Source organism: Schistocerca piceifrons, chromosome 3 (genome assembly GCF_021461385.2).
Source record: "Schistocerca piceifrons isolate TAMUIC-IGC-003096 chromosome 3, iqSchPice1.1, whole genome shotgun sequence".
Classification (NCBI taxonomy): Eukaryota; Metazoa; Arthropoda; class Insecta; order Orthoptera; family Acrididae; genus Schistocerca; species Schistocerca piceifrons.
Window position 1 is genome coordinate 479,757,000 of NC_060140.1, and position 14,052 is coordinate 479,771,051.

General features: G+C 39.6%; 1 protein-coding gene across 1 annotated transcript in view; it reads left to right on the top strand.

The window, feature by feature from the left end:
* LOC124790054 (hexosaminidase D-like) overlaps positions 1-14,052 on the top strand; it is a 187,509-nt gene that overhangs the window by 73,594 nt on the left and 99,863 nt on the right. The window contains exon 5 of the mRNA XM_047257613.1: positions 1,775-2,007. Coding sequence (XP_047113569.1) covers positions 1,775-2,007 — 233 coding nt within the window. The remainder of the gene's footprint in view (positions 1-1,774; positions 2,008-14,052) is intronic.

The window sequence follows — 14,052 nt, forward strand, 5'->3', positions numbered from 1 at the left end:
AAACAACAACATTTAAAGGAAAATATGAAGTAAAACTGCTTACTAAAGGTGAAATTATAATGCAAATAAAATATTTGAAATTTGTGTGAAATTATACTTCATAAGGGAATAATACATATCTGGATAAAACACAGACAAATTTAGAATCATTCGAAGCTCAGAAATCAGAAGAAGGAGCATACACACACACACACACACACACACACACACACACACACACACACATTTGGACGGAAATCATGTTTAAGTGCGTGGCAGAAGGTTCATCAAACCACCTTCACAGTTCTCCCTTATTCCAATAAACTTTCTTAAAACTAGACAGCCTAATGGAAATTTTCAAGGGAATGCTTGAGATATGATGACGACGACGACGACGATGATGCGGGTATTGGAAGGGAGAGACTTAAAGTGGAGTTACTTCAAGGTAGAGCAAAAATAGACAACTGAAGGTGACATCAGCTTCCACAAAGGATGTCTGGATGTAGAATACAAGTAACAGCCAGGAATTACATGTGGAAAATACATCTTTTTTGTAGGCTGATGCTTGAAGGGAAGAAGTTCAAAGAGTGAGATGATAAATCATGTCCTTGAGAAGCGATTATGTTACATAGGTCAAGTTGCAAATTATGATCACTAACAGTTTCATATTCAACAGCTCATGGGAGTAATGTAGCAAAATTATATGTATTTTACGGAATCCAAAATATTTTTTCATGTCTTGCAGACTTTTTTTCATTTTTATTTTGTATTTGCTTTATTGATCATTGTAGAACTTGTCCATAATACGATACTAAGTATTCAGAGAGATTTGGTGATTGGAAAGTAAACAGTGACTGAATTTCATGCAGTCTTTCTTAAGCGAATTTAAGCATAAATAATACATTATTAAATTTTATTATTTACCTAATAAAAGATTCATAGAAAATGAAAGATTCAATTGACCTTGCATAAACAACCTTTTTTTCCTGATTTTTAGGTCCCTGTGACACAGTCTCAATCCTGATTTAGCCCACAGCACTTAGACCTGCAACAGTCTTTCATCTCTCAGTATCTAACTACTAAGACTACAATGAGTGTGAGCAAATTACTGTTTTCAGATTCAGATCCCAGAGAACATTTGTGTGGAGGGATGAGTTTAGTGTGCAGAAGTCAGGAAAAGGCTTTTTTTCACTGTTTATTTTGTACAAGCTCCTTATTGTTATCTTCACTCTTTCACTGAACTTTCTTCTGAGCTATAGTGATCTCAAGTGTGTTCAAATTGGGTGCTTGTTCCCAAATCATGAGTTGGAGGAAAACACAAAGAAATTCTTGACCTTTTAGGAACATTGAACACCTCTAAACTCACATGACTGCTGCCAAAGCTGTATTTCTAAGCTGTAGCAATATCTCGGAAACTTTCTATCTCCTTCTTTACCTATGCTGTTTCTATATAAGGTTAATGTACAAGCTCTTTAAAATATACTTCATGGAAAAACTTGAAATTTAAAGAAGTAGTAATTTGTTGTCAGACAAACCAATTGATCAGCTTAGAGAGTGATTTTAGATGGGGCTTTCTTTATTAAGGTAGCATTGTCAGCGATTAGTAGTGTTCGAGTGTGTAAATTATGCTGGGGAGTTATTGTAGAAATAAGGCTTCATTACATAAAGTGGATAGCAATGTTTCTGGGACAGTGCAGATTAGCATGATTTATTTTGAGATTAAGAAGTATTGTTACATCTAACTCAAAAGTGTCTTGTGTAATTATCAGATCTTTCATTGTCAGTTTCCTTTCAGATATGACAAGTCCGTCATGGCATGCAATGGAGACTTTGCATTGTGAGCCCCCACTGCCTATGCAACCTGGTACTGGCAAGTCACGTTGCAGTTTCACTGGATCTGGTGTTCTGGATGTTGCAGAACGTGTATTTGCTTTAAAACAAAATCTGGAAAGAGTTGCCTCAGATCCAACAGCTGTGGGATGGTTATCACCGTACAACATTCAGAAAGAGTTTTCAAGCCCCTCACATGTAAAGTACTCGCACTGTATGAAGACTCTTTTTAGCTTTATAAGTGGAGAATTTTCCACCATAGTGCATTGTCTAGTGCGATAGTTGCATTGCATGATATACATTATGCTTTTATTGCCTTTGTTTTGTACCAGAAGATTTTCTTTCATTATAGGAAATTGTTTCCACATTGCTTACTTTTCATCAACAACAGCACACACACACACACACACACACACACACACACACCTACACCTACACCTACACCTACGTACCTACCTACTTCACCTCATCTCACCTTGGCAATACTGACTGTTTGGACTGTCTCCAGGCTGATGGATGTGATGGGAAAAGAAATAATGGAAGCAACGGGGAGGGGCAGAGGGCTGGGAGGCGGGAAATGACTCACAGTAGTTGCAAACTGTAGGTTAACTCTTTGGAAATAATTACACAACTGTGTGGGCAAACTGTAAGTAGGTGGGTGAGTGGGGGTGGGGGGTGGTGGTGGGGGGGGTGAGAGAGAGAGAGAGAGAGAGAGAGAGAGAGAGAGAGAGAGAGAGAGAGTGGGGGGGGGGGGGGGTAGTGTCAGAATAAAACAAGAAATGAATGCATGATAGCAAGGAAGTCGGAAGGAGGTTAGCTAATGTGTGATAAGGAAACTGTATCAAGTTTAGGTCAGGGATGGATGGAAGATGTGCTGCCGGCCGGGGTGGCCGAGCGGTTCTAGGAGCTACAGTCTGGAACCACGTGACTGCTATGGTCGCAGGTTCGAATCCTGCCTCGGTCATGGATGTGTGTGATGTCTTTAGGTTAGTTAGGTTTAAGTAGTTCTAAGTTCTAGGGGACTGATGACCTCAGATGTTAAGTCACATAGTGCTCAGAGCCATTTGAACCATTTTTGAAGATGTTTTGGAGTGACATTTTCCACCTTCAAATTTCAGTGGCACTTGAGCTGGAATGGTAGATTCAAATGGCACAGGGATTGAAGTTGCTGCGGAAGTTGTTGGTATTGTGGTGTGCATCGTGTTCAGTAATTGGGAGGCGAGTTTTACTGATTGATTAGCAGTGGCAATTCCTGTTGATTCACAGCTAAATGCTCAAAAAACTTTTACATCACCTGAATATCTTTGAATGTGTGTGGCTTAGATTAAATTCAAGGGAAGCAAGAAGTGAAAGCCTTATGAAATTAAAAAAGTGTTTACAGTGAAGTAATAAAACAATAACCAAAATAAAGACAGTGATATGAAAATCTGCTGCTGGGTAACTTTTCAGTCGTATGTTAACTATGTAAGTTGTGAACCAGGGTCATCCACGTACTTGCGGCATGCTGAAATTGAAGCAAGAAAGACAAAACCAGGTTGTATGAAGAAATGCCATCGTAAGGGGTGAGGGCAGGATTTTTGGTAGTATGTTATTTCCCTTAGGACATAGAATGGTGTTGTTTCAGCCACAGTGAAAGAGGAAATACTGGTTGAAATCTGTTTTGCTGTGGTGACAGGGTTTTGGTGTTATGGAAGAAATGGCACAGTGAATTTGTTTCTGAACTAGCCGGACATAATCTTTTCTGTCAGTAAAGGCTCTGGCGAGATTGTTAGCAAGGAATAGCTGGCTCATTCAGTTCTTTTGTAAGTGATAAGCTGACTTCATTGATGATTGATTTGATTTCTTACATGTCAGTTTCACAAGAACATCATCATTTGAGTAACACTAAGACACTGCATTAAGTAGGAATCAGAACAACCACAGGGTTAACCAAAGAATACATTGAAGCACAGTCTAATAGTTGAGCACAAAATTGTCACATAAACATTAGTCTGGCTGAGGGCCCAGCGCCAACTTGTATACGGCTGTTTTGCACAAGGTGCAGTGTTTGGTGTGCTGTCTGTGTGCAACCTCTTTAGGCCAGTCATTGAGGTGTTTGCTGTTTGATTAAGTGCACTTACTCTACAGGGTTACACAACTTCTTCCCCCATGGAGAAAAGTGTTTATTGTGAAGATGTTCGTGTCTTTATCGGAAGAGGATGACTGTCAGAGCAGATTTTGTGCCATCACAGGATAATGTGGTCTAAAATGTTGGAAGCAATTGTGAGGGCGGAGGGTTCTCTTGTTTGTGGTTGGTCACACATGGGCAGAGCTGGTCATAAAGTTGTGATATCCAGCCATCGGAGGTGTGCATATCACAGAGGCCGTGTCCTCGGCAGTGATGGACAACCGCTGGTATCCACTTAGGGTGCCGGCCAAATCCTCAGTCCCATAGAGCAGAGCCTGGACAGAACTGCTGTGAGGTGGGTGTCAGCAGGTGGCCAGGCATTGGCCTGAGCAGATGGAGCAGTGTATGGGGCTTGTGGCCGTGAAACTGAGCAAGGTGGCGCAGTGGTTAGCACACAGGACTCGCATTCAGGACTACGACGGTTCAATCCTGCGTCCGGCCATTCTGATTTAGGTTTTCCGTGATTTCCCTAAATCACTCAAGGTAAATGCCAGGATGGTTCCACTGAAAGGGCACGGCCGACTCCCTTCCCCGTCCTTCCCTAATCCGATGAGACGATGACCTCGCTGTTAGGTCTCTTCCCCCAAACAACCCAACTCCAATAGTAGAACTAGTAGTAGTAGTAGTAGTAGTAGTAGTAGTAGCCGTGAAGCAGCTCTGCTGGGTTACGGTTCCTAACTTGAGTGAGTGTACATGAACTCAAGAAGCTATTGAGGACTTCCTCTGGAGAAGATTGAGTGATATATTTTTTTCAACTGGTCTACCTCACCGTGGAACTGAAGATGAAAGGGAGGGGTCATAACATGCCAGATGCCACTCTTTTTTACAAAAATCTTCAAAATCTGGAGACACAAACTGTGGGTTGTTGCCTCTCACAAGCGAATATGGGTGAGGATGGGTGGTGAAGCACATAAGGAAATTTTGAGAAAGTATCAACTACTTACAAGAAGGAGTTAAGGAAGAGAACCACAAAATGAGCTTGAATACATTCCCAGGGGCACTGGAGGGCAGGCCATGGGGAAAGAGAGGCCTGTGGTGCTGCTTGATGGGTGATGCACTATGACAGGGTGACACAACACATGTGATTAGATTGTCAATACCCAGCCAAAACACGTGGTTGCGGGCCAGCAATTTTGTATAAAAAACGCCACAATGGTTTAGGTAGATAAGGTGCATGACATCTGCCACAATGCAGATGGGATCACAACCTTGAGTACCGACTCTTCAGTAGTCATCACTAACACCCCATCAAGTACTGATAAGAAGTGACGGAGAGCATAACTACACAAGGGACCAATTCTCAACACAGTTGTTTATCTGGCCAGCCGTGTTGAAGAAATTGAACAATCTGACGTAAGATAGGATCAGCCATGACAGCTGCTGAAATCCAGGAACTGGTAAGGGAAAAACAGTCCACAGTGTTTTGGGCTTCGATGTCTAAATGGTAACACAAGAGTTCATTCTGATCAAATGCTGGATCAGGGCCATTTGGTAATCAAGGAAGAGCATCCGCATTAGCATGATGTGCTGTTGGTTGGAAATGAATCTCACACCTATAGCGTGACAAAAACAGAGCCTAGTATTGCAAGCGATGGGCTGCTTTTTCCGGTAAAGATGCTGAAGGATGGAAAAGGGTGAAGTGAAGTGTTTCCCTCCATGGTTTAAGTTTTATGTAGCTGCTGGCTCGCTCCTTGCAGTTGATGCTGAGTCGGAACACTTGATGAGATCTGTCACCCAACATGATATCTGATGTATTTACCCTTTTTTTAATCGGGTCTCCATAGTTCATTCTTTTGAAGTAAAGGTCCTGCTAATCAGTGCCTCTGAAGTCCTATGGGTGGCCAAAGAAAGGCTCGACTTCTTTACATTCTGCAGCTGTTATTCAGGCAAAATAAGATAACTTCTACTCATATCACAAAAAAGCACAAGCACATCTACTACTTGTACAAACATATATTTTATTGAATGGGTGTGTAAATCATAGAGTGACTCGTGAATTAGGGTAGTACACAACTTTTCATACAACATATGCCTCCGAAGGCTGAACACGACATCAAAGATTTGTCACACACCCATCTTGTCTTTTGTTTTCATTCTTGGAGAGAGTGGTTGCTCCTTGATGGTCAAGCCACCATGAAGCTGCGACACCAAAACGAAAAAGGCTCCACCCGCAGAAGGTGAAGCTGTTTACTTGTTGTCACACCTTGCCATTTTCTCGTATGCCGCACATTCCGTTTAATCCCTGCACATATGCAAACAAACACCCATGCCCAGTACATGTTCTGCAACTTAGTTTCTACTTGATATTATTCTCTTACAATCATCTTTCCTTGTACTACATACGGAGTGTGAAATGTTGTTTACATAAATGGCAGATAACACTTCATATACCCCCACTTAAAGGAAAGGTATTGGGACCTCTCACAGTCTCAAAAAAATGATTTCTCATTAACGTACAACTATAACCAGCTAATTACTTAATAACACTTGATATGTTTCCCTTCTTTAAACAGAAATAAAACTTAATTTTTAATGATAATTTTTTTTGTTTTGTTATTTCATTTCATGTAAATTGTGCTAAACAGTGTGAGCTACTTGTGTATCTCCATCTTATTTACTTTGCTTGATGCAAGAAATTGTCCTCCAATGACCAGTTTCTATATATAGCGAGATATCACATTAATGTATACATGTATTATGATCCAACTTTAATAAACTTCTTAAACTTACTTATGATTTTTATTTTTTTTTATTTAACAATGCATTGCCTTCAAGCCAGTATACTTGAGTGTTTCTTGTTTACATCTTCTATATGTACATAGCTAGTTACCTTCTACTCTTTCTCATATTTTGTTACCTGAAGAGTTGCTTCTTGGGTATATACCTACTATTTGGTCCCTAGAGTCAAATCTCAACACAGGCTCTAGTCAACAGGCATGGAACATTACTGTTCCAACCATTTTGTCTTTTCTATCGGGTAAATCTATTCGATTATAGAACTAGTTTGGAGCAAACTTTTATATCATGACCACCAGTCATTATACAGATTCATACTTCTGTATTCACTGTACTTACACTCCTTCTAAGAGCAGTCACTGTGTAAAACCTCTGCACCATTATAGATGTGTGTGTACCATTATTTCCCTAAAGAAGTACATGGTACAGGTCATTCCCTCAGTGGATTCACCTGATCAAGTTATAGACCATCACTTCGATCGGTCAGTCGGTCTAACCTTACCTCTCTCCTACCTACGTTAAATGGTGCAGGTCATTCCTCCCATGGATTCACCTGACCAAGATATAGGCCATTCCTCCAAAGGATCCCCTACCCTTTTCCTCTCCTACACCTCATCCGCTATTTGGGTATGCCCCACCTCAACTTCATCAGTTAACATAGTGACTAGATCCCTTTTTCTATCTTTTCTTACTCTAAATGATAAGTTTCTCTCATAGTGGCTTTCTGCTGACATTACCTGGTTGCTCTCTATCTAAATATCTTAACTCCTCTCTTCTGATTGGTTATCGCTACGTACACATACTTTTCATGCTTATGTATCTTGCTTCTGCTTACTGATACTTATAGCTTATCCTTTACTTTCTTATAATTACTAGATTTAGACAATATAAGAGATTTTATTCCAGCTATTTCTTGTGAGTACACCAGCATAACGTTAGCACTTCACTCCTGTTATTAAAATTTATTCCTCATGGACTTACTCCTTGTTTAATACTAGTTACGAGCCCTTCTCGTTCTCTTGCTACCTCTTAAGCTTTTGTGTCTTATTTGGCTATGCATGTTAGCATGCCATCAGTTTGTATTGTCTTCCAACCCCTATGGACTCTTCTCCCCTGCAATGTATGGTGTGACTAACATGTCATTTACTTAAACCTTAAAAAATAAAAAAAACTGTTAGTCTATTGTTGTCATCATACGTGAAATACCCGCCAATGCAATCCTACTGTTGTAAGTTGTAAAGTCTACTATGTAGACTCAAAATTCAAGCTTTCGCAACCCACGGTTGCTTCATCAGGAAAGAGGGAAGGAGAGGGAAAGACAAAAGGATGTGGGTTTTAAGGGAGAGGGTAAGGAGTCATTCCAATCTCTGGAGTGGAAAGACTTACCTTAGGGGGGAAAAAAGGACAGGTATACACTCATGCGCGCGCGCGCGCGCACACACACACACACACACACACACACACACACACACACACACACACACACACACACACACACACATCCATCCGCACATATACAGACACAAGCAGACATATGTAAAGGCAAAGAGTTTAGGCAGAGATGTCAGTCGAGGCAGAAGTACAGAGGCAAAGATGTTGTTGAATGACAGGTGAGGTATGAGTGGCGGCAACTAGAAATTAGCGGAGGTTGAGGCCTGGTGGGTAATGGGAAGAGAGGATATATTTGCCCTTCAATATATCTAGCAGTTTTCACCATATTTCACAGTTTTCAATCTATTTCAACATGTAGGCTCTAAATTTTTTATATTTTTGTGGTGAACATAAAATGGAAGAACTCTCAAAACTGCATGTTTGAAGGTATAATTTCTGACAGTAGTATGTTGAGAAGTGGCTCAGTTAACTCGTACATCATTGACAAAAGTGACTGTCTTTTCAATTATGTACCCTACAGTATTACTAGTGGCAAAACCCACTTTTTTCCTTAATAGGTGTATTATATGACATAAAATTTTGAGATTGCTTTCTTGTTTGTTTACAGATTTGCAATTTGGTTATGTTGGTTGACATTATGAGTGTTCGTAAAATTGTTATCTAGGAGGAGAAGAATAAAATTCTCACACCAACTTTGACTTATAGCTTCTGTGCCTATTATGCTTTATAATCCACCACTTTAGGAATTTTGAATGTTCGTGGTGTGGTGGCTGTGCTGGCTGTTGAGTGACATAACAAGACTCCAGCCAATAAGAGCTCACTAGCTGGAAACGGATGTTTCTTTGATTCTGACTGAGCATATTCTTCAAGACAGTGTGTTTGAATTTAAAAGGGTGACAACTAATATTGTTTCTGAATACAGTACATCGGAAATACATGCAAAAGGCAAGACAGAGTTATAAGTAGCCTAAGAAAAAGTGGTGGCTGGGCCTGTTCATCACGTATTCGCTCAGTCCAGAACACTTTGTCTTGATTGCCCTGTTTTTCCATTGCTGCCACAACTTAGCAGTAGTTGTATCATAATTGTGCGATGATGCTAAACGTTGCAAATTTTGTTGGCAACGCTAATTGTGGATTACATCAGCATTTCCTCTGCAATGGCCTAAAATATTCCCTTAACTTCGCCACCACCCACAGTGTGAACTGTCTGTCTTTTGTGCCACTTATAACTTGTTCAGTCACATCAAATGTCAATAGGAAGAAAAGAGGACAAAGTCAAGCGAGATGTCGAGTAAGAACGTAGAATGGAGGTACAACTTTCCAGGAGGAAATGTAAAATCGGTCAATTTTTAGCATTGACCTTACAGGTGTTTTACATGGGGTATCAATTTATGACATAGAATCGAAAAAAAAACAATGTAAAGTTAGAGAACATAAAATCAAAGTTCCACGGTAACTTCTTATTCTGAATTCCAGAAAATTTAGGTGACTGGATTCAGAGCTTATGCAGAGACATTGTGGGTTAAAGCATTTCTCTGCTAGTGTCATACTGCTATAATTTCCTCCACTTTCTATTACTATCATATGATCATAGGGCTAAAATTGTTCTCATTCTTTGCTTTTTGTATACTACATGTACATTGGACACCTTCAAAATATTCCTTGAAATGTTAATTTATAATTAAGTTTATTAACTAAGCTCATGGCTATCTTCGTAAATGTACTGATGCAATTATCATTGAATAAACACTATATGCTATGTGTGCAGGTGATTGGGGTTGTATTTTTTTGCCAATAGCTCTATTTCTGGAAGAAGTGGTAGTAGAAGGTATAATATCAATAAAAAAAATAATAGAATAGTCAAAGAAGATAGAAACTGTCCTCGAGAAAACTAAGCTACAAATATGGAAACAATATAACTCGGACTAAACGGTGTGAACGTTTTTGGGGCCTTAAATTTTTTAATAATATATATATCATCCTTTATCTTTCCCTGTGTCAGGTTCTCTTAGATATACTGCTTTTATATGTGGTACATTCTGTACTTTAGAAGGTCTGCATAACTGGCGGGCCTCACATCCAACAATTTTAACTGCAAACACGGCCAATACAAGGAGCTGCAAATCAAAATGATAGATATTTAGAAGGTCTACTACAATGCTGAAAAAATTTGCATATTTCCTTCTTTAAATTTGAGCTATAATGAAAATCACATACTAATACCAAATTGTTTATTTTAAAATTTGATACAACAGTCTTATTAAAAGTTCTGTCTCTTTTTTTTGTGCCTGTGTAATCAAATTCTCTTGTACCTTGTGTCATGGTCACCAAATGAACTGTTGCTCTTGTTGATTTAGGGCTTTATGGAGCTCTTGGCTTGCACCTTGTAGGTGAAGCTGAGTCAGAACACTAAATGATATGTGTCACCCAATGTAATATCTGACATATTTACTTTTTTAAGCCAATCATCCTAGTTGATTCTCTTGAAGTAGAGGTCCTGCTAGTCAGTGCCTTTGAAATCCTGTGTGTAGCTGAGGAAAGGCTTGACTTCTTCACATTTTGCAGCTGTTATTATAGCAAAAGAAGATAACTTCTACTCATGTCATGAAAAAGTTCATCTATTATGTTTACAAACATATATTTCCTTGAGTGGGTGTACATATCATTAGAGTAACTCATGAATTAGAGTAGAATACAACTTTTCATGAGACATATACCTCAAAGGTGCAACTTGAAATCGAAGATTACAATATATTTCATTTGTCACAAACCAATCTTATCTTTTGGTTTCATTATTGGAGAGTGTTATTGCTCCTTGATGGTCAAGGCACCAAAACATAGAAGGCCTCACCCACAGTAGGTGAACTCATTTACTTCTCATCACACCTTGTCGTTCTCTCGTATTCTACACCTCCCGTTTGGTGTCTACGCATATAAAAACAAACACCCATGCTCAGTATATGTTCGGTGACTTACTCCCTACTTAATATTATTCTGTCATGATCATCTGTCTGTGTACTACACAAGGAATGTGAAATGTTGTTTGCCTAAATGGCATGTAACATTTCAAGGGGAACTAGAGGTTTGTGATCAGTGATTAAATGAAATTTAGAACTATAAAAATGTGAAATTTTTTGATTGTGTACACAAGAGCAAGGGATTCTTTTTATATCTGTAAGTAGCACTATTAGGCCTGTTTCAGAGTTATGGAAGCATACACAATAGGGCATTCAGAACCATCTGCATGTTTGTGCGCGAGAATGGCCCCAAGGCCATACTGGGAGGAGTCAGTGGCTAAAACAGGCCATTAGCCCAGTCTGAAAGTAACAAAGCACAGTACTGGATGTAATTTTGACTTTAATACAATAAAAGCACACTTGCAGTTGGGTGACTAGTGAAAAGGAACATCTTTACATAAGAGAGCATGAAGTGACTGAGCTGCTGCCTGCTGCTGCTGCTGCTGCTGCTTCAGGACGAAATTTACAGTAGTATGCATGCATTCTTGCTGAGAAAGGCCTGCTATGTTTGTCATTGGTATGATGCAGCAAAGCCGTAATGGCATCGACATACTGGTGTAAAGGTGTGATGGCAGCATGCGAGACTTCAGAAACGATAGATAATAGACAGTTGAAAAACCTGTGATTTGTCCAAGTTACATTTCAACCTGGCAGCCTGCAGCACTGTGAACAAAGTGGAAGGTTCCACAAGTGTTCGTCTGTTGAGGAACCTGTTGTTGTTGCGGTCTTCAGTCCAGAGACTGGTTTGATGCAGCTCTCCTTGCTACTATATCCTGTGCAAGCTTCATCATCTCCCACTACCTACTGCAACCTACATCCTTTTGAATCTGCTTAGTGTATTCATCTCTTGGTCTCCCTCTGCAATTTTCACCCTCCACACAGCCCTCCAGTTCTAAATGGGTGTTCTTTGATGCCTCAGAACATGTCCTACCAACCGATCCCTTCTTCTAGTCAAGTTCCTTCTTCTAGTCAAGTTGTGCCACAAACTCCTCTTCTCCCCAATTCTATTCAATACCTCGTCATTAGTTATGTGATCTACCCATCTAATCTTCAGCATTCTTCTGTAGCACCACATTTCGAAAGCTTCTATTCTCTTCTTGTCTAAACTATTTATTGTCCATGTTTCACTTCCATACATGGCTACACTCCATACAAATACTTTCAGAAAATCTATACTCAATGACACCTAAAACTATACCCAATGTTACCAAATTTCTCTTCCTCAGAAATGCTTTCCTTGCCATTGCCAGTATACATTTTATATCCTCTCTACTTCGACCATCGTCAGTTATTTTGATTCCAAAATTGTAAAACTCATCTACTACTTTAAGTGTATGATTTTCTAACCTAATTCCTTCAGCATCACCTGACTTAATTCGACTACATTCCATTATCCTCATTTTGCTTTGTTAATGTTAATCTTACATCCTTCTTTCAAGTCATTGTCCATTCCATTCAACTGCTCTTCCAGGTCCTTTGCTGTCTCTGATAGAATTACAATGTCATTGGCAAACCTCAAAGTTTTTATTTCTTCTCCATGGATTTTAATACTTACTCTGAATTTTTCTTTTGTTTTGTTTACTGCTTTCTCAATATACAGATTGAATAACATCAGAGATGGGCTACAACCCTGTCTCACTCCCTTCCCGACCACTGTTTCCCTTTCATGCCCCTCAACTCCTACAACTGCTATCTTGTTTCTGTACAAATTGTAAATAGCCTTTCGCTCCCTGTATTTTACCCCTGCCACCTTCAGAATTTGAAAGAGAGTATTCCAGTCAACAGTGTCAAAAGCTTTCTCTAATTCTACAAATGCTAGAAACGTAGGTTTGAGTTTCCTTAATCCATTTTCTAAGATAAGTCGTAGGGTCAGTATTACCTCACGTGTTCCAACATTTCTACAGAATCCAAACTGATCTTCCCCGAGGTCCGCTTCTACCAGTTTTTCCATTTGTCTGTAAAGAATTGGTGTTAGTATTTTGCAGCCGTGACTTATTAAACTGATGCTTTGGTAATTTTCACATCTGTCAACACCTGATTTCTTTGGGATTGGAATTATTATATTCTTCTTGAAGTCTGAGAGTATTTCACCTGTCTCATACATCTTGCTCACCAGATGGTAGATTTTGGTCATAGCTGGCTCTCCCAAGGCTATCAGTAGTTCTAATGGAATGTTGTCTACTCCCGGGGCCTTGTTTCGACTTAGGTCTTTCAGTGCTCTGTCAAACTCTTCACACAGTACCATATCTCCCATTTCATCTTCATCTATGTCCTCTTCCATTTCCATAATATTGCCCTCAAGTACATGACCCTTGTATAGACCCTCTGTATACTCCTTCCATCTTTCTGCTTTCCATTCTTTGCTTAGAACTGGTTTTCCATCTGAGCTCTTGATATTCATGCAAGTGGTTCTCTTTTCTCCAAAGGTCTCTTTAATTTTCCTGGAGGCAGTATCTATCTTACCCCTAGTGATATATGCATCTACATCCTCACATTTGTCCTGTAGCCATCCCTGCTTAGCCATTTTGCACTTCCTGTCGATCTCATTTTTTAGACGTTTGTATTCCTTTTCGCCTGCTTCATTTACTGCATTCTTATATTTTCTCCTTTCATCTGTTAAATTCTATATCTATTCTGTTACTCAAGGATTTCTACCAACCCTCGTCTTTTTACCTACTTGATCTGCTGCCTTCAGTGTTTCGTCTCTCAAAGTTACCCATTCTTCTTCTACTGTACTTCTTTCCCCCGTTCTTGTCAGTCGTTCCCTAATGCTCTCTCTGAAACTCTCTACAGCCTCTGGTTCTTTTAGTTTATCCAGTTCCCATCTACTTAAATTCCCACCTTTTTGTAGTTTCTTCAGTTTTAATCAACAGTTCATAACCAATTAGTTGTGGTCAGAGTGCACGTCTGCCCCTGGAAATGTCTTACAAT